Source organism: Prosopis cineraria, unplaced genomic scaffold (genome assembly GCF_029017545.1).
Source record: "Prosopis cineraria cultivar Desert tree isolate PC_DT_omini unplaced genomic scaffold, ASM2901754v1 PC11, whole genome shotgun sequence".
Lineage (NCBI taxonomy): Eukaryota > Viridiplantae > Streptophyta > Magnoliopsida > Fabales > Fabaceae > Prosopis > Prosopis cineraria.
Genome location: NW_026555342.1, coordinates 29,698,761 through 29,720,781, shown reverse-complemented (window position 1 = coordinate 29,720,781; position 22,021 = coordinate 29,698,761). Strand labels below are relative to the sequence as shown.

The window sequence follows — 22,021 nt, the reverse complement described above, 5'->3', positions numbered from 1 at the left end:
TGCCAACCAAGCTTCGATGTCGGACGAAGAAAATGTGGGAAAGTCAAGTTTCGTATAACAAGTAGGAATATAATAGTCACCGTCCCTATGATTTGAACGACCACAATCATCTGGTGTTTGCAAATCAGCCAGTTGAATAGACATTCGTCGAAGCATATCTTGTAAGCCCAGCACCTGTGTACGAAGCTCAGGGACGCCCTCCAATTGTGCCTCCAACAGATTGAAACAATGATCAAACTCCACCTGTAAACGGTCCTCAATTTCTTTTAGAGATGTCTGGGATCGTGTACCATCTACCATGGATCGCTGCTCTGATACCAATGTTAGTACCCGAAGAAGAAACAGAGGATATGAAAGAGAATAAGCACAGTCAGAGAGGTAGGGAAGAGAAGAAGAAAGAAAGAAAATCAGACCCGGGGGGGGGGAATGCCAATCACGTATTCGATAACCGTCTCAGTGTACAGCTACTCACCTTATACTGACATGCACGTGCTAGGACCACGTGCATAAGAACAGAAAAGAGCATAAACAACTTGCATGACAGAAAATAAAAAATAACAGAAAATTAACAATTGTAACACATAATTAAAAATTAAAGGCAGGATATGGTAAAAAATGAAGAAGTTAAAGCCATATACTACATCAAAAGTCTTTGGTGGCCAAGAAAATACAAAAGAACTCTTAAACTTTTTATAGTATTTAACCCTGAAATTTTCTTTATTTACTTTATACATAATCTTACATATTTATCTCTGGGTCTAAAATTATCCTGATGCACCTAATGAAAAACAGGGCTAATTAAATACAAAAGCATAACAACAGTGAGTTTTGACATAAAGAACACAGAAAACCTAAACAACAGTGAGTTCTCATGCAAAACAGCATAAACTCTTAGAAGTAAAACATGTTACAAAATTTCTTTTAATCAATGATAATGTTACAAAACTAAATACAATATTTGAAATTTGCATGAAACACATGTTAGAAGTTGGTATGATGACCCATAAATCAACTTTGTTATTATTGCAAATGGCTTCAAGAATTTGCGCATCTCCTCTGCTCTAGACCACTCTTCACTTGTAAGGGAATATTTAAAACTAGTATCACATAAAGCTAAACTAACAAAAGCACGATGATATTTAAGTACACTTTCAAGCAGTGCATGTGTTGAATTTCATCTAGTTGGGACATCTAACCTCAAGGCCATGGAAATGTCATCCCCTCCATCTTGAACATATTTTTTAAAATTTATCGTCCTTGCCTCTGATGCTTTTACATATCTAATGCTCTCCCTAATCTCATATATTGCATCAGTTGCTACTTTCAAGCTTTCTTGAACTATAAGATTCAAGATGTGAGCACAATATCTCATATGAAAAAATTCTCCTTAACATATCAAGCCATTTTGTAAATTCAACACATCTTTCAATGTAACTTGCATATTGTCATTTGCTAAAGCATTGTCCAGAGTGATGGAAAACACTTTCTTCTCAATCTCCCAATCTATCAAGCATTCATGCACTTTTTTAGCTAATTCAGCCCCAGAGTGTGGAGGATTCATCTTTGTAAATGCAAGAATTTTGCTATTAAGTTTCCATTTCTCATCAACAAATGTGCAGTTAAACAAAGATAACCTTTAGAAGTTATTGTAGTCCAACTAGCCAAACAACTCAGATTCATATGAAAAGCATTAATTATTACATGGCCAGACATAACCTGGCAGAATGTGTGAATATAGAGTAACTAATAGTTGTATCAAATTATAATATATGAGAACTACAGAATACAATTATAGTAATAATTAATGAAATGGATTTGTAGTGAAAGCAGGCATTTAGCAGTCACTTTCCTGCATAATCAAATGGATTACACGCTGTCAAAGAATGAAGTGTTTCCACTAAGGTTCCCCACCTCCCACTCCCACAGCACTTCTCTCCCTTTAGCAAACACATGCTGCCCTTCTCCGATCATTTTAACTCGTCACGTGATTTTGCATTTTCTTAACTTTTCATCAATTTGATTAATTGCATTCCGTGTAGTGTAATTAACTCCTTTTGTTTTAATATCTAATAATGTTCAAGCTAAGGACAGCCCAAAACCTGACTCTAAATTCTAATATGATTGTTGAAGCAACAAGAGAAGCTATTAGCTTTTACCAGAAACTCCCCCCAACTCCTACCCAAAAAAAAAAAAAGCCACGCACACCATGACACCATGGACTACTTCCAAGTAGAAAGAGATCTATCTTGACGTGGTCCTCTACTGTCAAACGTAAGCCAGAAATATATAAATATATAGTTTTGATGCTACCTCTCTTCAACATTAATTTGTAGTGGTAATAAACAACTAAAGATCCGGGTTATAAGTAATCAATGTTTCTCATAGCCATAGCAACCAAGAATAACAATAAAATTTTTGAAGAAGATATCCAAGCTATCATCTCATCAAATCTGGTGATTCTTTAAACACCATACCTTAGCAGAGAGAAAAAAGAAAAAAGAAAAAAAAAAAAGCAATAAGAAGTGCCCTGCACGAGTACAAGATGCCAATGAAAAGTTCATTAATAATAATAATAATAATAATAAAAAACGAGACATTTTTGCGCTGGATGAATTGAATCCCCTTCCAATTCACAAAGTTAAATAATACAGAGGCAACGTATAGGTGTTGTTTTCTAATGTGAAGTAGCGTGGTTCCTGACTATTCCCTATATGTGTGGGAGACTTAAAACGTCTAAATGAAGTTCCCAACACTGTATCATGTAAAGCGACTCAATGCACTTTCACGCTCACACAGCTGATTCTCCTATTACACGCATGGCCTCTACTCATCAATGCCCCATGAAATCCTCAATTCCCTTCAAAGCAATGAACCAATGGTGTGAGAGCAATGCCCTCTTTCCCAGGCAACTTTAGTAATTGGGTCTATTCAAGTGGGTGAGCAATGCCTGCTTTCTTGGCATGAGGATTTCGGCTAGCTTCAGAAGAGGCAAAAGTCAAATGTGTAAATTATACTATCATTAGGAAGAGAATATTATTCAAAAAGAAATTATTAAATGCGCAAAGGACCAACTTTAGTTGCCTCTTCAATAGTCTCTCGAGGAGGTATTCAATCATTTGCAGATTCCAGAACAAAAAACAATTAATCAAATCAGAGAGCAAGGAACAAGATGAGGGGACGAACCTGAGCAGTGAGCATGATTGCATGAGCAAGATGGTGAGCAACAGATTTAATTAATGAGGAGCTTGAACAGAAGAGCTGAGCCAAGGCAAGATTAGGGAAGCTGAGCATGATTGCATGAGCAAGATCCAACCTGGCGCACGAGTTCAGAAAACCAACGACGGCTACAGGAGAATCCGATAAGCTGAGTCATGAACAGAGCTTTGTCTTGGATTGGACGATTATAATCAATCTGATAAAGGGAAGCGAGAAGGAAGTGAGGAGGAAGCGAGCACCAAGCAAACGAGATGCGAGAAGGAAGCGAGCACCGAGCGATAGCGAGAAGGCGAGAACAGAGAAGTTGAGCGACTATCCGGATGAGGCACCAAGTGAGAGTGACAGAGTGATCGTGTCGTGAGGGTTCAAGGTTGCCAGTTAGTGCGTTTTCCTGCATCTTTTTTTTTAATAAAAAAAAAAAAAGAAAAGCGGCTCATTACCCGTGGGTTAACCCATTATAGGTTTCAGCAATGCAGTGCGGGCCTAACTCGACTCGCATTTTAATCAGCCCGTTTTTTAAAACTCAACTGCCACAATTTTGGGGGTTGGTAGGTTGAGCTTACCAGCTCTAGGAATGATTGAGGCCTTGAAGGAATAGGAAATGAAAGATAAATTTAAAGCCAACTAAATTTGCCCCTAAAATTTGACGGTGGAATAAACTAACTGTAAAATAAATACTTGAAGTATTAAAAAATAAAAATTTGTTTACCTGATTTGACGGTCATAGAATGTAATGGTTAAATTTATTGATAGAATATTTGATTGTTAAGTTAACAAACGCCAAATTTGTTCTCGCCCTATCTTCACATCAACTTAAAATGACGTTTTTTCAAATAACCATCATTTTTTAAGTGTCATATATTTTCTTTTTTGTGGTAGTGGGAGAATGACAATGGATGGAGAAAGAGCATGATGAAGAAGATTGAATCTACTATAAAACATGATGGAAATATAAAGAGGACGTAGGTGTTTTTTCTGGTCAACAAGGATAATGAGGAAGTTTACCAGATGTTATTTGGGACACAGTAGCTGAGTCCCCTATTCTCTATGCCTTTTATTAAGATGAGGGCCAATTTGGATCATCTCAATTAAATTTGGACACTCCATATTTTAAGAGAAAAATGACAATTAAGTCCCAAAAGACTAATTTTATACCAGTTAAGTCCCAACAAATTTTAAAAAGGCCAATCAAGTCCCATGTTAATTTTCCCCAATCAGAATTACGAAAGAAATGATGAAAATGCCCCTATGAGTAAATATAACATGTACACTCATCATCTCCAACATTTCCCTCCCGATTTGTCTCTTTCCCGCCATTAATGAGAGGTGCATGTAAGAGGTGGAGCTGTACGTTGAAGAGTACCCATTCCTGAAACAGAGTTATGCTTGGAAGAGGTGGAGTTGCCTTAATTATTGACTCAAGGAAGCTTAAGGTTTTATGCTGGTGCTTGTAGACAGGTATTTTTTTTTTTTTTTGCAAATCCTTTCATCTGAACAAAAAGGTTTAATCCATGAAGGTCTAATTTCTTGCAAAATGGCTTTCGTAAGGAAAAAGATGGAATGGTTTTCTGCAACTGAACATGAAAGAATTTTTTTTATTTGACGTTATAAAATAGTTGGCATGAAGATTCGACATTTTGCAACTGAAAGTGTAAGAATTATCATCGAGTGTCCATATTTTAAGATGGAACGCTGTCACTGTTTGACTGATGTGAAAATCACTTATGTCAAAAGTAACTTGTTTCTAAGTGATATATTATTACATTTTATTTTGTTTCTTGTAGGTTGATATTATTGGGTACGATGGAAAGTAGTTGTGTAAAGGAAATTTTTTGTTATTTTCATTTTGGTGGAGATATTGTAAAAGATATGCATGGGACAATGCGTTATGATGGGGGGAGCTGTAATAGAAGAATGACTAGAGAAGGAATGTCTCTTGAAGGACTTGTTAGATTGATTTCATCATGCTTAAATTGTGATTTAAATGGAATAGAGTTGAAGTACAAAGTAAAATTTAATTGCAATGCTCTTTTAGACCTTAAAGATGATGAAGGGATAAATCAATTAATGAAATTGAATGATAATTTTACTCATGTGTACATAATTGGGAAGATACAGCAAAGTACAGAGGCAACAAGAGATTCAATTGATGGGTAAGTTTTTTTAATAGTTGCATAATTAATATTATGCTAATATAAATATGGATGGTAGTAATAAACATGATTTGAATGAAAATGCAGAGTAGGATGTTTAGCTAAGAATTCACATGCTACACAAGATCTTGAAGTTCTACCATGTGCAATACAAAGTATCCCAACACCAATGCCTGAGCTAAATGCAATAAAGTGGAAGGATTTGCTAGTAGGACCTGGACAGATTTTTGTGAGTGCTGATGATTGTAGACAAGCAATCTACAAGTATAGTATTGCACACAGGTTTGAATATAAATTTGTGAAGAACAACACAAATAAAATAATTTCAGTTTGCAAGGCAAAAGGATGTCAATGGAAGATAACAGCATATTCATTAAGGAAGTCTATGCCCTTACTTCGTGTAACAACTTTCAAGAATAAGCACTTACATTCTGCCTAAGAAGACCTTGAAGTTTCTTACAGTACAAGGTGCACACTGACTTCGTCTATAATTGATGACGTAGTAAGGTCTAATGTGGAAAAAAGACCCAATGAAATCAAAGCTGACATATATAGAGACTATGGCATAAGTCTAACTTATCGTCAAGCTTTATGAGCAAAAGAGAGGGCATTGGTGGAAATAAATGGGCTTCCTGACCAATCATATATGCTTGTTCCTTAGTTGTGTAATAGACTAATGGAGACTGATGCTGGCACTGTAGCAAAATGGGTGGCTTCTGAGAACAATAGATTTGAACGTTTATTTATTGCATATGGTTGTTCCATTAAAGGATTCTTGCTTGGGGCTAGGCCAATTTTATATGTGGATGGATGTTTCCTTAGTGATCCTTATCAAGGCACCTTACTGGTAGCTTCAACATACGATGCCGATAATAAGTTGTTTCCATTAGCTTTTGCAATAGTTGGGAGTGAAACTCATGATGATTGGACTTGGTTTCTTCAAAATATTAAAGATATCCTTGGTTCGCTACAGGTAACTATTGTTTCTGATAGAAATAATGCTATTATTGGTGCTGTTAGAGCCATATTTGATGGTGATAGACATGCATTTTGCTATCAACATGTTAAGGAGAATTTTAGCTCTGAGTTTAATAAAGTTTGTAGGGGAATGGGAAGGAACAGCAAAGAAGAGGCACTAAAGTTGCTTGATTACATTGCTTATGCAAGGCATGAGCACGAATTTCATATAGCCATGGGAAATTTGAGGATGTTCTCTCCATAATTAGCAAGATGGGTTGAAAATTAAGGCGATATTGATCGGTGGGCACTATCGTTGTTCCCATTTCGAAGATGGGATAAGATAACAACCAATTTGGCCGAATCATTCAATGCATGGATTCTTGAGGAGAGGAGGCATAATATATGTGTTCTTGTAAATGAGCATAGAGACAAGTTGAGCAAGAAATTTTTTGCAAGTAAGGCAGCCATGAGTAAGTGGAAAAGCATAGTTGGTCCCAATATTGAAGCAAAGTTGAAGGAAAATATTTTTAGGGCAGAAGTTATGATAGTTCAGCTACATGGCTCACATATTGCATTGGTTCGGACACCGTGTGGAGATGTATGTGTGAATCTGAATGCACATGCAAAGTTTGGCAAATGTCTGGCATTCCTTACCCACATGCTTGTGCAGCTATTAAAGAAGTGCATGGTAATGTGTATAACTATGTCGAGGAATGTTATCTTCGTAGCTCACAAGAGAAAATATACAGTGGCATTATGCATCCTGTTGAGACCCATGACACGCCAAAGCCAAATACGTTGACAGTGTCTCAGCTCATGAACCAAACCTTTTTGCTGCCTCCTAGAACATCTCGACCAGCTGGCAGACCTCGTCATGTGAGGATCGAGTCTCAACATCAACAAAAGAAGGTTTATCATTGTTCTCGCTGCCATAAAGCAAGTCATACGAGGAAGAGGTGTAGAAATCCAAATCCAAGTTGATGTTATTGTAAATGGGTTACCACATGAACTTGGATTTGGGTGATATAAACATAATGGTTGTTTTAGGGGTTTTTTTTGGCATATAGCAGCCCCTATTTTGTAAATCCAAGTTGATGTTTCTATAATATGAGACTAGATCAACTTGGATTTGGTTGACATGTATAGGTTTATGTAGATATATATTAGTAGTATTAGGGGTTTTTTTGGTACATAGCAACCCTTCGTTTGTAAATCCAAGTTCATGCCTTTATGTATGTGGATAGGTGATATGTGCAGATGCATTAGATGAATTAATATGTGTTTCTTACATGAACAGTTCATATCTTCTAGTTCGACGATCCAAAATTTCATGTACGAGTTGCCAATTTTTCGTAAGGAATTTGCAAAATTTGGTGTCTAAATTGCAAAATACTTCCACGAATTCAATAGTTCTTTAATCCAAAATTTTGAGTAGTAGTTGCAAATTGTTTCTAAGGACATTGCAAAATTTGGTTTCTCACTTGCAAATTACTAGAGCTTTGTCCTAAAGGATTTAACTCTCCAACGAATTTAATAGTTCTTCGATCTAAAATTTAGAGTACCAGTTGCAAATTGTTTCTAAGGGCATTGCAAAATTTGGTTTCTCACTTGCAAATTACTGAAGCTTTGTCCTAAAGGATTTAACTCTTAAACAAATTTAATAGTTCTTTGATCTAAAATTTGGAGTACCAGTTGCAAATTGTTTCTAAGGGCATTGCAAAATTTAGTTTCTCACTTGCAAATTACTGGAGCTTTGTCCTAAAGGATTTAACTCTTCAATGAATTTAATAGTTCTTCGATCCAAAATTTGGAGTACCAGTTGTAAATGGTTTCTAAGGGCATTGCAAAATTTAGTTTCTCAGTTGCAAATTACTGGAGCTTTGTCCTAAAGGATTTAACTCTTCAATAAATTTAATAGTTCTTCGATCCAAAATTTGGAGTACCAGTTGCAAATTGTTTCTAAGGGCATTGCAAAATTTGGTTTCTCACTTGCAAATTACTGGAGCTTTGTCCTAAAGGAGTTAACTCTTCAACGAATTTAATAGTTCTTCGATCCAAAATTTAGAGTACCAGTTGCAAATTGTTTCTAAGGGCATTGCAAAATTTGGTTTCTCACTTGCAAATTACTGGAGCTTTGTCCTAAAGGAGTTAACTCTTCAATGAATTTAATAGTTCTTCGATCCAAAATTTGGAGTACCAGTTGTAAATTGTTTCTAAGGGCATTGCAAAATTTGGTTTCTCACTTGCAAATTACTAGAACTTTATCCTAAAATAATTACTTTGTTGAGAATTCATTACTTACCCCACCCAAAATTTTGACACACAGTTGCGACATTGGCTATATATAATTGATTTGGTTGCTTGTTCAGCTTGCTTGATAGTCACACCGAGTGTTTTATTTAGAAAATTGCATGATTCATTTGTTACATTAAATTGGATCACCATATGATTAAAGTAATATAAATAGCAGCCCGGCTGTATCAATTGGCAGGAAATACATGTTATTTTAATTTGTTGAAAATAATAAGTATTAATTTGTACCTGTGATATAAAATCCAAATGGAGGTGTTGGCAATCTTGTTTACACAAAATTATAATTCAGTTAGGTAAAATGCATGTATGTGACCAAATTTTGATCAACTAACATGTTTTGGATACAAAATTAATCAAGCATATCCCATAAAGGCCAGCCTAATTTTGCAGTCAAAAATTCTATTCTTATACGCCTTGCAATGTATTGGTAAAAATATTCTTATAAGCCCTAAAATTTGGATACAGCTTGAAATTCAATTGAGTATATCCTCACTTGTACAAATTACACAGTCCACCTTCAGCTAAAATACGTGAGGGAAAAAATTGTGAAAGAGGCAATTTCTACAAAATTAGAATGGTGAAAACATGTCACAGACTAAAAATTCATCTACACTTCTTTCCTGCCCTCTTTGGTCGATTAGCTGCTGAGACAGAGGCAAATACTTTATTTCTTACTTCATTTCTCATGTGATTTACCAGCCACCACACCACATTCACCCTAAACTGTCTCAGTTGTTCCTAAAAAAACATAAAGAAAGTTTAAGTTTCACATTGATAATTGGAAGAAAAAAATTAGAAAGATTATGGATCACATATACATACGTTTGAAAAGTCCTCCATGGTCAGTCCTCCTTTTCTTCTTCTACCATCCCATTCTGTACAGTACTTTATGACATATACCCCACAATCATCTCTACAAATATGAGCAATTAAGGTAAGGCAAATTGTCTACTAGAAATGAATACATTAAAAGGTACTTGTTTTCATAGATAGTTACTTACACATTACTCTGTTTGGGAAGTTCTTCAAATATCATCTCCATCTGAAAATCCTCTCCATATTTCTTCGGGTCACATGCTTGTAACAACTCAATTATGCTAGTTCTCTATAAATAGTTCCAGAGTTAGATAACCATCCCATGTAAAAATTTAAGTAACCTAAAGTAGTTATGCAAAAGCACTAATAAAGCATACCATAAATCCGGCCATCATCTTCTTCTCTTTAAATAACTTCCCAGCTAATGAATCAAGGATGAAAAATTTGTCATTTTTCAAATCAACACAATAACAAAACCAGTGATTGAACACAAGCATGGGCAAGAAGAGGTAATCACAATTTCCAAGGTTATGTCCAAGTTGATCGGGCATGAGCATCTTTGCATCCTCAAAGACAGACCATCTTAACTTTTTATCCCTTAGGGTGGCCATAAATTCTGAATCAAATATGTACCTCCGTACCTTCCCTTCACGAAGTTGCTCACCAACCATCACTTTTGCGACCATGCTCATGACCTACAAGGATCACATCCAATACTCAATGTGCTATCTAATTAAGCAACTAATGAATTAAAACTATTAGACATACCACTGTACTTATCCATTTTTTAGGACCAAGACTTTGGCATTCGGCCCTAGTTAAGTAGTAATCGTACATCTCAACGACACACCTACTAAAAAAATGTGTTATTATATCAATCATAATGCACCATGATTATCGAAAAGTAATATCACATTACTTACTCTTCACCCTCTGCTTGATTGGTCCGCCTAGTGCAATATTCATATATTTGTTGTTCTTTTGTAATTCTCCCTTGTATTGGTTCTTTCAAAAAAGGTGACCAATTTACCTCAACCTTTTTCCTCTCAGACCTCCGAACCATTGGGCTTTCATCTGTTCTCCTCCTCTTCTTACCATCTTGTCTTTCATCACTTTCTTCCTTACTATTGGAGCCTTCATCTTCATCTTCTTTAGATCCAGCTCCAGCTGCAGTTTCATGTCCATCGTCATCCTCATCCTCATCCCCATCTTCATCCCCAGCTTCATATGCATCTTTAGCTTCATCTTCGCCCTTGTCTCCATCTTCATCATCTTCTTCAGCTTCATTTTTATCTCCATAGTCCTCTTCCTCTACTTCTTCTTCGCTTGGTTTGCCAACCCACATGATAGCTTTACTATCAGATATTTGAAGCTGGTTAAGACTTTATTGCAACTTCAGCACTTTACTTGCAAATGTATTAGCATATTGCAAAAAGTCTTCATATATCTCCCTCACACCCTAACCAAGTTTCAACACCAAGCTTATTAAGTAAGTGAAAACCAAAACGTAGACAATAAAGTATAAACATTTATATACCGGGTGAGTTATCGTTGCAAGTGGAGGTAAAACTTCAGACACTTTATTAGCCTGACCACCATAAAGAATATCGTGGATGCTTTCTTTTTCCAGCTTAACCCGTTTTTGCACCATGTGTTAGTTCCACAAATGCATCACAAGCGTTCCACCATCTATTGACAGTGTTGGGCCTAATAGAAAGTGGTGTATGTAAAATATCTGCACCACAAGGATAATTATAATCTAATCAATAACAAATAAACTAGAACAAAATATAGAAGGATTTCAAATAGACTATACCAGTAAGAAAAATAAGCATCCTCCTACATTCTTCTTCTTTCGTCCACTCCTTAATGCTGTCTTATAAGTCAAAATTTCTCTGATAAGCTCCACAACACAAAAGATGACCAATCATATTCTTGAACATTTTTCTTCCCACTCAAACTTTTAATACTCCTCATACTAACAGTTGTACTTGTTGTGGGACAAAGAAATGTTCCTAAAGTGAATAACAAAAACACTTTCAAAAAAAATTTTCAGCCTTGCCGGATATTACCAGACTCTTCAACTCAGTGAAGGGTTTGCCAAGATAATTCTTCTTTAATGCTTGACATGCTTCGCTGTCATCATCTAAAAAAACAGCTTTCCCACCATAAGGCACACCTAAGATAGTGTGCACATCCTTTCTATCAACACTTAATTTCTTCCCTCTAATTTCAAGTGTTGAGGTTGGTGTGTCAAAAGCAGCAATTACTTGTTCACATAACTTTCTGAGTAGTTTAGTAAATTTAAAATCCAAGAGAGATTGGAACCCCATTTTCTTGACCTTAGTACATAACCTTTTATGTTTGGATATGTATTCCACAACTTCCTTGAACTGGCCAGGAGAGCAACGCATATTAAATGAAACTTACAAATCAAGAAGAATAATATAACACCATACAATACATAACAATCATACTAAAAAACCTTATTAATTTAAAATAAATACAAGTTAGTGATACTGTTGCCGTGGAACAAGATGCTGATTCCTTGCCTCATCCATCTAACGAAGCCATGTTTCTATATCTTTCTTGTTCAGCATTTGATAATTTTCGCTAACTTTCTCTCATTGAGTCATTGGCTTCTATAAGACCACTGAATCTTCCTTCATTTTTTTAAGAAACTCTTTCTTAAAGTTGTCATATCCAGATTTCTTTTTTGTTGTAGCTTTCTTGTTGTCCATATTTTCTTGGTTCTTTATGCCCTAACAAACAAGCTTCCCACCTAATTATCACCGATGCAAGTCCCAAAAAAAACACTGGTTAAAATTAAACCAATAAATTGAAAGAAAGTAAGCAGAAACAAGCAGAATTTCATTAATAAAGCCTAACAACTTTGCTCATGGTCAAAGGGCACAACAAACATGCATGTCCACAAGAAGAGAGAAGCTGAACTTTTGCAAAGAGAAATTGAGAAAAATACAAACAAGTTTTGGGCAACAAAGATTGCACTAACAAAACCTAGAAAATTACCTTCTTTTCTTTGACAGCTAAAAAAATGTCTCTTTTTGCAATAAATTCCCAAAACTATTTATTTTTGCGTTAAATTCCTAATCCAAAAAAGGATCTTCAGTAGGATAAACACTCACAGGAAACAGGCATAAAAAACGCACCTTAAGTTACAGGGAGTGGGAGTGATGTTGTTTAAAGCTGGCCATTTTATGGCCTAATGTTGCCAGTCAACACCAAATAAAGAGGCGGGGACTAGACCCTCCTTTCGAATGGAGGAGCGATGTTTCCTCCCCCCTGGGGGGCAGGGGTTTTTTTTATGTTGGTAAGGGGAGAGGTTGGGTCCAGGAAGAAAGAGGAAGATAAATTCACTGAACTACTCATGAAAAAACAAAACAGATTGATAAAGATACATCTGTACGAAATTTCCCAGAAGAAGTTAAGCAGATTGAAAATTTATTTCCACCCATTGAACATTAAAATATTTGCATGCGTTGGTGAAGAGAACTTAAATATTGTCAGCATTTCCATTGATTGAAAAATTATTTGCAAAGAAGAAGCACAACAGATTTGCACAGCCAAGCATCAGTAAATTGTATACTGAAATGAAAATCATTGCTCTACACAAATGTAATATCCAAAGAGAACAACTATAATCACGTCATTCAGCCCATTGTGCCCAATTCCTTCAAATATCATTGAGGATTCATACTACCCAAAGTCTACTCAGATCAAGTAAATTTCTTCATGGTCAAATCGGTAGAACGAAAGTTTCTTTTCTTGATCATCCCCATAGGCATTCGATTTCTAAGGGTGTGTGAAGACAGATTCAAAAAGAGACCTAAGAGATGTGTGTATATTTTTCTTTCATTTTAAAATTGAACTTTTGCTCAGAAAAATTTAGAACTTGAATCCTTGAGAAAATTCTGAACATAAATTCTTATAAATTGCCCCCTTCTACTTGTTATAAAACTTATTCAAATAAAATTTTTATTGCGAGAAAATTTTATTCAATTTAAAATTTTCGGGTCATTACATTCTTGCTTACTCCAATGGTACTTTAAATTAATCTAGCATATAAACCAACACATTTATGTCATTATAAATTTTCTTTCTTATAATAAACCAAAAATCGATTTTTAAAATCTTTGTTAATTCCTGAAATTTCCCATTAATCCCTTAATCTTCAATAACCCTTCTACAACTTCTACCAAATAATCAACAACACTAGTAAGCATTTAACCACCATCATTAACACAACTCTTATTACAAACTTAAAACAAAAATCTTAATTATCATTTTGTCTAACAATTTCCCTTTAGATGTTGCACAATTTTAATAGGTAGATCAACTTTACAATTTATGTACAAACATAAACTTTCTTAGGTAGCATAGATAACTCCTCAAGGTTCTACTATGAAAACTAAACAATCTCATTTTCATCAACTTCTTTCAAGCCTTCCTACAAATACCTTGAGAGAATTTATCATTGACAAATTTGTGAGATGAACAACTAAGCAATTCCAACAACTCTCAAGCTTTTACTTTTATTAACCAAATTTAGTTCACTATCATGATAGAATAACATCAAAGATTAACACTAGTAAGCTTTTACCATTCATTCTGCAGTCTCTATTGTCGTCTGCAGATCAAATGAGAGGTCCAAATATTCTAAACTTAGCTGCACTGGAACAGACTCGTTTATTTGTAAGTGCATTGGCACAAAATAGTGACCCTAAATTTTAGGTTTACCTGCTTCTCATGACTTCAATATTTTAGTATTTCTTGGGCATGTAAAACATGTCAATGGAAATATTTAGAGTCAGACAGCCATTGATTCTAAATTTATGTCAAATTGGAAAAGTTTATCTTAAATAAATGCCGTAGGCAGCATTGTCTTGTTCTTGATAATAATTAAAGGTACAGTCCATGTTTTGATTGTCATTGACCATTTGTTTGCCAAGCTCTTGCAATTTAATTTATCAAACAGTGTTCAATATCTTATGTGAGATTAAGATAACACGATTGTGGATCAGCAAGTAGCTTACGATGAAGGGGAAGAGGAGAGCTTCAATCTTTTACATACACGAGAAGAAAGCAGACCAAACTTTTAGCCAATCAGCCAATACACATACACAAGCAGGACTTCAACAACTGAAAAGGAAGGAAAAAAGAAAAACTGAACATGCATATACACACACCTCTAATAGCGTGAAACAGAACAGGAAAGAGGGAGGGATTTAGCTGCTTCCACCAGAAAAAAATGAACGCCCAGCTCAGGGATCTAGGTCTTCAAGTCCCAACAAACAATAAAGGCAAAAAAATACAATTTAGGCAAATAAATCCGAACCTTAACAGAAAAGACCTCGCCCCTGGCTCTCCGTTGTCGTTATCACCGAAATCTTGGCCCTCGCCACCGATTTTCCCTCACCTTTATCACTGCCGCCAACGTTTCCCTCTTCTCCTTCAAGTGTTCAACTCTCAATTGCCGGCTACGTGTGCTGCCCCTAAAAAAATCACTCTCCCCTGGCCCAACCAAGCCCTCGTTCACTGTATGGATCAAAGAATGTAACCCAGAGAATAGAGCTTCGCGTCGCACAGAAACTCATTCGGGTAGAGAAGAAAACGAGCTTTTACTTGAAGAGGGGTGTTTCGGTCTTTTTCTGTGACATCAAAATACCACTTAAGGACCTTGGGACTTGATTGGCCTTTTAGAATTTGTTGGGACTTAACTGGTATAAAATTAATATTTTGGGACTTTATTGTCATTTTCCCTATTTTAAGGTTCTTAATTTTTATTTTATAATAGAATTTAAATAAATTGAAATAAATCAATAAATTCATTCAACTAATTTAGACATGCAAATATAATCCTTATAATATGAATTTTATTAAAATAGTTAAATCAATCCACTTGACTAATGATTTGGATATATCACATTTAATATGGATGGTCTAAATTTAATCTTAAATTTTTTAATAATTCCTATAAATTGACATTCTAGATATACTCTAGATAGTGCATATTTTAAATTATTAAATTGTAAGTTTTATTTTAAAATATTTTTGGAACTGTATATTTTAAAAAATATATCTAGATAGTTAATTTAAAAAAATTCTGCACGGTCCATGTGTAAGGGAAATCTCACAACCACAGTTCATGCAAAGCATACATTAGGGAGACACAAGTTCCTCAAACACCACATCCATTGCATCTAGGATAGGCATGACTTCTCAATCCAAATGGTGGGAGAGATCATCATCTTCTCATCATCCCAGCATATACATGCATAAATAGGGCGGGTACAATTTCAACCCTACACTGTACAATCTCGAAAAAAAGTCATATATCTCAACCCCTTTTCACAATATATGATTCTTGAAACAAAATAACTGTTATACCAACATGTACTTATGTTTATATTCTTAGGAGAAACCATGCTGAGCTTGGGAGAATGACAATGGAAGGAGAAAGAGCACGATGAAGATGATTGAATGCTTGTTTGGAATTCCATTTAATTAGCTTAAACTATAGTTTGTAGGCTTAAAAGCTAGTTTGGGGTAAAAAAAATGTTTGGTTAAGAATAGTATAATTAGCAAATGATCTTTTCTTTTCCAACTGAAGTTTGGTCAAAAGCTAGATTTTGAAGCTTTTACATTAGTTATGTGGAAATCTAACTATTAACAGCATTTAATGCATTTTAAATTTATTGAATAACCTATTTATCCTTACATAATTTCTTTTAAATTTGGTATTTTATTATTTATAAATTTAAGATTTTTATTTTTTGTAATTTACATATTCTTTAAATAGATGTAATTTAGTTTTTAGTATTTAAAAATATTTACTACATTAATACATTAACTTTTTTATTTTTATAATTATAACTAAAATTTAATATTTTCTTGAATTTATCAAATTGCATACTTATATATATGTGTTTGAGAGAGATGTACAACTGATGTTCTTTTTAGGTATTTTTACCAGCCCATGTCGTTTTTAGTTATTATAAGTTTAAACCTGATTTTTAATTACATCATCCAAACAAATTTCAATTTGTCAAATTCACTTTTTATAGAAGAGTATCCAAACATAAATTATATTAAAATATTTGAATTTTATACCAATTTTAGTTTGAAGATTGTAGTTTATACAAAATGTAGTTATGCAAATGTTAATCCAAACAAGCTCTGAATCTACTATAAAACCTAATGGAAATATGAAGAGCGCGAGGTTGTTTTTGTTATCAACAAGGAGAATGAGATAGTTTAAGTGAGGACATTTGAGTGTCCTCCATGCCTTTGATAAGATGAGGGCCGATCTGGATCATCTTGATTAAATATGGACACTCAAGATTTTAAGGTTTAAATTTTTATTTCATTATGAAATTTATAAAAGTTGCAAAAAAAAATTCAATAAATTCATTCAACTAATCTAGACGATACAAATTTTATCCTTATAATATGAATTTTACTAAAAAAATTTAATCGATATTCTTGACTAGCAATCCGAGCATATCAAATTTAACGTGGATGATCTAAATTTAATCTTAAAACTTTTTATAATTCTTATAAATTGACATTCTAAATATACTCTAGACAATGAATATTTTAAATTTTCAAATTATAAGTTTTATTTAAATAATATTTTTGGAAAGGCATATTAAAAAAAATAGTTTAGAATACATCAAGATAGTGAATTTAAAAAAAATTATGCATTGTCCATGTGTAAGGAAACCTCACTACTACAATCCATGCAAGGCATATATTGGGAGAGACACAAGTTCCTCAAACACCACATCCATTGCATCCAAGATAAGCATGACTTCTTAATCCAAATCATGGGAGAATCATCACCTTCTCAACCTAGCACATTAGGAGAGAATATCATCCAGATTCCCCGACATATTAGAGAGAGCACTTTTAACTCAACCGAACATATACATGCATAAATAGGATGGGTAGAATTTCAACCCTACAACATACAATCTCATAAGGAAGTCATATTTCAACCACTTTTCACTATATATAGTTCTTGAAATAAAATAACTTTTATAACAACATATGCAAATGTTCATATTTTGGGACAAAGCATGCTGAGCTTGGAATAATGACATTGGAAGGAGAAATAGCAAGATGAAGAAGATTGAATCCACTACAAAAGCTGATGGAAATATGAAGAGGATAAGGGTGCTTTTTTTGTCAACAAGGAGAATGAGATGGTTTAAGTGAGGATATTTGCGACTCAGCTATCCTCCTTGCCTTTGTTGAGATGAGGGCTGATCTGGATCATCTCAATTAAATCTAGACACTCCATATTTTAAAGTTTTAATTTTTTTTATTATGAAATTTATAAAAGTTGTAAAAAATTCAATAAATTCATTCAACCAACCTAGACAATGAAAATTTAATCCTTATGATATTAATTTTATTAAAATAATTTAATCAATCTGCTTGACTAGTGATTTGGGCATATTAGATTTAATGTATAGTCTAAATTTAATCTTAAAAGTTTTTAATAATTTTTATAAATTGACATTCCATATATACTCTAGACTATGCATATTTTAAATTTTCAAATTGTAAGTTTTTTTTTAAAATATGTAAATGACCCTAAGAGAGGGTAAATTGGGCTAATTAAAAAGAAATTTAGAAAATTAATTAGAGAAGTATAGGAATGATATCACCAAACATGAAGATGAAAGAGAAGAGCTTGCACAGATGATTTATTCTAGTTTGATTCCTACCACTTGAGTCTACATCTAGTTCCCAGGAACCTCATGAGATTTCTGACTAAAACACCAAGATTAAACTAGGCTCTTGGTTGTCTCAGTACATTTATAGACTTCTTGATCTAAAATGGTTCTAAAGAAATCTATTAACTCATTGAATTTCTTAATAGTAGGAGATAGAGGTCTAGGAGGTTGTTCAGATGGAGGGGGCTAAGATGACTGAGGCTTAGGGTGAGAGAACTTAGATGAAGTCTTAGGTTTAGAAGTCTTAGGCTCAGAGGTGTCCTTTACAACTTTGGTCTGAACTTGCTTAGTCTAGAAGGAACACTTGTCTTCTTCCTTAATATAGGAGCAATCTTTCTCACAATAGGCTCCCCTTATGCTTTCCAGTGCTTGAGTCACTAACTATTTCCTCTAATTTTTTAGATTAAAATGAACCATTCTATCATACCCTAATACTAAGGGTATAATCAGCATGGAAATATGGGGTGAATTCATATTCCACAAGCCTCGATTATTCAATAATTAAGCTAAAATATCGATATATGTAAATTAAATATAATAATAAAGTTCATAAAGTTTAAATGTTTTGTAGAAATTTCATAGAATCTCCCCTATAATTTGGATCTCCTAAAATTTTCATAATTACAAAACCTATCAACCAAACTAGCAAGGTGACTAGTTCCATTCTAGCAATTTACATAATAACAAAATAGGACTAGGACCTAACTATGGTATACGTGGAGCACTAAAACTAAAATTTTCCTAATCCAAGATATATTTACATCCAAAGTAACTAACACATGCTTCTACCATTCTAAAAAATAATTGAGCCCTCAATATTTAACCGTAGGTGCAGGGTCAGTTACAATATCTGAGACTAAAAAAATTTTTAGTGAGTAGCATTCCAATCTAAATTATAAATAAACAAAAAGAATTTATGAAGGTAGTAAGTAATAAACTTAATTTAAAAACAAATCAACGAAACAATTAGACATATACTTAATTGACAATAAATAATGAGTTTTCTCAATAACATAATCCTAAAATTTAACAGTGCCAATAGAAAATTAAAAATTTATTAACATTTTTAGTACTCATGGATTTTAAAAATTTCAAGTGATGGTACAAATAGATAGAATGCCTTTAGAGAAGTAAGAAAATAAATGATAAATTTTAATTTAAGTTTAGGAGGGCTTTGTCAGAACAAAATACAAGTATGGACACATAGTCCATGAGGGTAAATAACCAATCAAGCATAGACATACAGTCTATGAAGGTAAGTAACCAGTCAAGCATAGCTAAAAACTATGAAACAAGCACGGCAGGAGCCACAAATCAAACACAAGCATGAGGCCCATGAAAACAAGTGTGAGCACAATGCTCATGAATTATCATCCCTCCAATCCATGTGTGTTGGCCTTTGCATAAGGCTAGCACCTCCTATAAGCACCCTGCTAGCTAGGTGTATTATAGTACGCTAAGGGCTAACAGGACTGCTGTTAGCATTTAGTGTTTTGAACTTAGTTCTCCTCAATGAAATCAAGCATGTATAGGACAAGAAAACAATTTCAAAATTTTCTCTTTCAAACACTATTCAACTATCATTTTCCATTATCCAAATTTATCATTATTTTCTCCATGCATGAGTTATTGTGTTAAAAATAGAATTAAGAATTAAAAATTATTTCAACATAGAATTAGATAATTAAACTACTTTTGAAAACTAATATCATTTATCATATATTCGTTTCAACCATTACTTGTCAACAGTATAAATCATTAGTAACATCAAGACATTTTCGTTAACAAGATAATTATTGGAAAAGTAGGATTAACAAGGGTATATGTACAATTTATAAAGGAATAATAGTAAAATTGAAATAAAGGGATTTTTATAAACACTTTATTTAAAATTAATTCGAAATGCTACCCACTCACTTGGGTTCCAAAAAATCTTATAATCAGACCCCCTAAATTTCTTGTTTATGCCGATGATGCTCTAAATTAATCTAACATATAATAATCCAACAATCCTCATGTCATTATGACTTCCCTTTTCATAATAAACAAGTGAAATTAACATTCAAGATCTTTAATAATCCTTTAAATTTCTCATTAATCCCTTAAGCTTTCACTAAATCCTTCAATAACTTCTATCAAGTAATCAACAACACTAGGCAACATTCAACCACCACCATTAATACAACTCTAATTCCAAGCTTAACAAAATCTTAATTATCATTTAGTCTAGTAATTTCCTTTTAAGTGCTATACAATTCCAATAGATAGAGATCAACTTTACAATTTATATTAAGACATATGCTTCCTCACATAGTATAGAAGATATCTCTAGACATCTAATATGAAAATTAAACAATCTTATTCCCACCAACTTCTTCTTTCAAGCATTCTTACAAATACCTTGAGGCCATTCATCATTGAAAAATTTATGAGAGGAGCAACTAGGTAATTCCAACAACTCCCAAACTTTTAACTCCATCACCAAATTCAATTCAACACCACAGCAAAGTAATATCCCACATTAATTGAGTCATATACCTCAATTCTTTTTGGAATTTCATGACAGCAGTAATGAAGAGTAAGAATATCATCAACCAGCTAGAGGAGGGCTTCAGTCTTCCGCACGAACAAGAAGAAGACCAGAATTTTATCTAGCAAATAGAAAAATCTAACTACCATACACACATACACATAGACAGGACCTTCAACAATTGAGGAGGAACAGAAAAGGAAATTGAACACACACACAACTCTTTCATCCACACAACAACGAAGAACAGAGCAAAGATTTAGCCATAGCATCAGATAGAAATGGATGAACAATAGAAACCAACCAATGAAGCTAGAGGCACGTCGACGGTGAGGAGAAGAACAAGTCAGAGGTAAAGAGGAAGGGTTCAACAATGATGAGAAGGGAGTAGTCTAAGGTCAGTAGAGAAGAGAAATGAGAGTGCTTTATTTTTTCTTTCACTCGAAGCTATATAATCTAATCAATAAGTTTTGGGAAAAATTACAAGGAAAGGTACAATGAAAATTAAAAGAAAGACCTAGGAAAAATTATGAAAACAACCCACATCCTTCTATAAATTAAAATAAAATAAATCAAACTTGTTAAGAAAAAATTATTTAAATAAAATATCCCTTGGAAGAAAAATTTTGTTCAATTAAAATTTATGGGTCAAAACACATTCTGATTTGATTGACCCTTTTTAGTAGTATCTCTTGCATCTTAATCCTTCTCCCTTTTTTTGTCATTAGCAAGGGGTATATACAAGGTCACTGTGACAAATAGATTTAGAGATGGAGTGTAGGTTAAACTAGAACCACTATCATCCCAAACTGGTCTTAGACTAAACTTCCTGGAAGGCTTGAATATATCCCTAGATTCTAATATAATAGTGAGAGGAGTAGGTGAAAGCACAAAATTAGGATTATTCTTGATCAATTCCTTGAAAGCCTCAGTGTTGATGCCATAGAAGAATGAAGAAGGAGGAGGAGACTTATCATGTAGCTTTTCCTCTTCATTGTTTGAAATCTCAACATATTTCCTTGCAATCTTTGCCATCTCAGTAAACTTAGCATCTCCAAGATCTTGAGAACCTTCTTCTAAGCTATCCTTGAGCTAAGCTTTGAGATTAGAATCAGTAGAAAAGACTGACCTAACTCTTAGATTGCCAATCTTAAAAGGGATTTGCATATGACTGTCTACTTCTAATTCTATTGCTTTCCTCTTTCTCTAAACTGTCGTAGATGTTTTTGAGGTATGTATTGAGACATGATCACTAAGGGGAGTTTCTTAGA

The 22,021-nt window shown here is 33.9% G+C and overlaps 2 protein-coding genes across 2 annotated transcripts; one reads left to right on the top strand and one right to left on the bottom strand.

The window, feature by feature from the left end:
* The first annotated feature begins 6,045 nt into the window (after positions 1-6,045).
* Positions 6,046-7,310, top strand: LOC129286445 (uncharacterized). Its single transcript, XM_054922407.1, has 3 exons — positions 6,046-6,578; positions 6,660-6,799; positions 7,000-7,310. The coding sequence occupies exons 1-3, from the start codon at positions 6,046-6,048 to the stop codon at positions 7,308-7,310; spliced, it is 984 nt and encodes a 327-aa protein (XP_054778382.1).
* A 1,935-nt stretch (positions 7,311-9,245) lies between these two features.
* Positions 9,246-10,803, bottom strand: LOC129286444 (ubiquitin-like-specific protease ESD4). Its single transcript, XM_054922406.1, has 6 exons — positions 10,382-10,803; positions 10,227-10,311; positions 9,836-10,153; positions 9,644-9,747; positions 9,465-9,555; positions 9,246-9,380 (listed from the first exon to the last, which is right to left on the bottom strand). Exons 1-6 carry the CDS (start codon positions 10,801-10,803, stop codon positions 9,246-9,248), a joined length of 1,155 nt encoding a protein of 384 aa, XP_054778381.1.
* Positions 10,804-22,021: the final 11,218 nt, after the last annotated feature.

Coding starts and splice junctions, on each gene's coding strand:
- LOC129286444 (XM_054922406.1), bottom strand. CDS start 10,803: ATGTGGGTTGGCAAACCAAGCGAAGAAGAAGTAGAGGAAGAGGACTAT. Junction 10,154..10,226: donor AAAAATGGATAAGTACAGTG/GTATGTCTAATA, acceptor TGATCCTTGTAG/GTCATGAGCATGGTCGCAAA. Junction 9,381..9,464: donor CCATGGAGGACTTTTCAAAC/GTATGTATATGT, acceptor ATGTTTTTTTAG/GAACAACTGAGACAGTTTAG.
- LOC129286445 (XM_054922407.1), top strand. CDS start 6,046: ATGGAGACTGATGCTGGCACTGTAGCAAAATGGGTGGCTTCTGAGAAC. Junction 6,579..6,659: donor GCCATGGGAAATTTGAGGAT/GTTCTCTCCATA, acceptor CCCATTTCGAAG/ATGGGATAAGATAACAACCA. Junction 6,800..6,999: donor TGCAAGTAAGGCAGCCATGA/GTAAGTGGAAAA, acceptor ATGCTTGTGCAG/CTATTAAAGAAGTGCATGGT.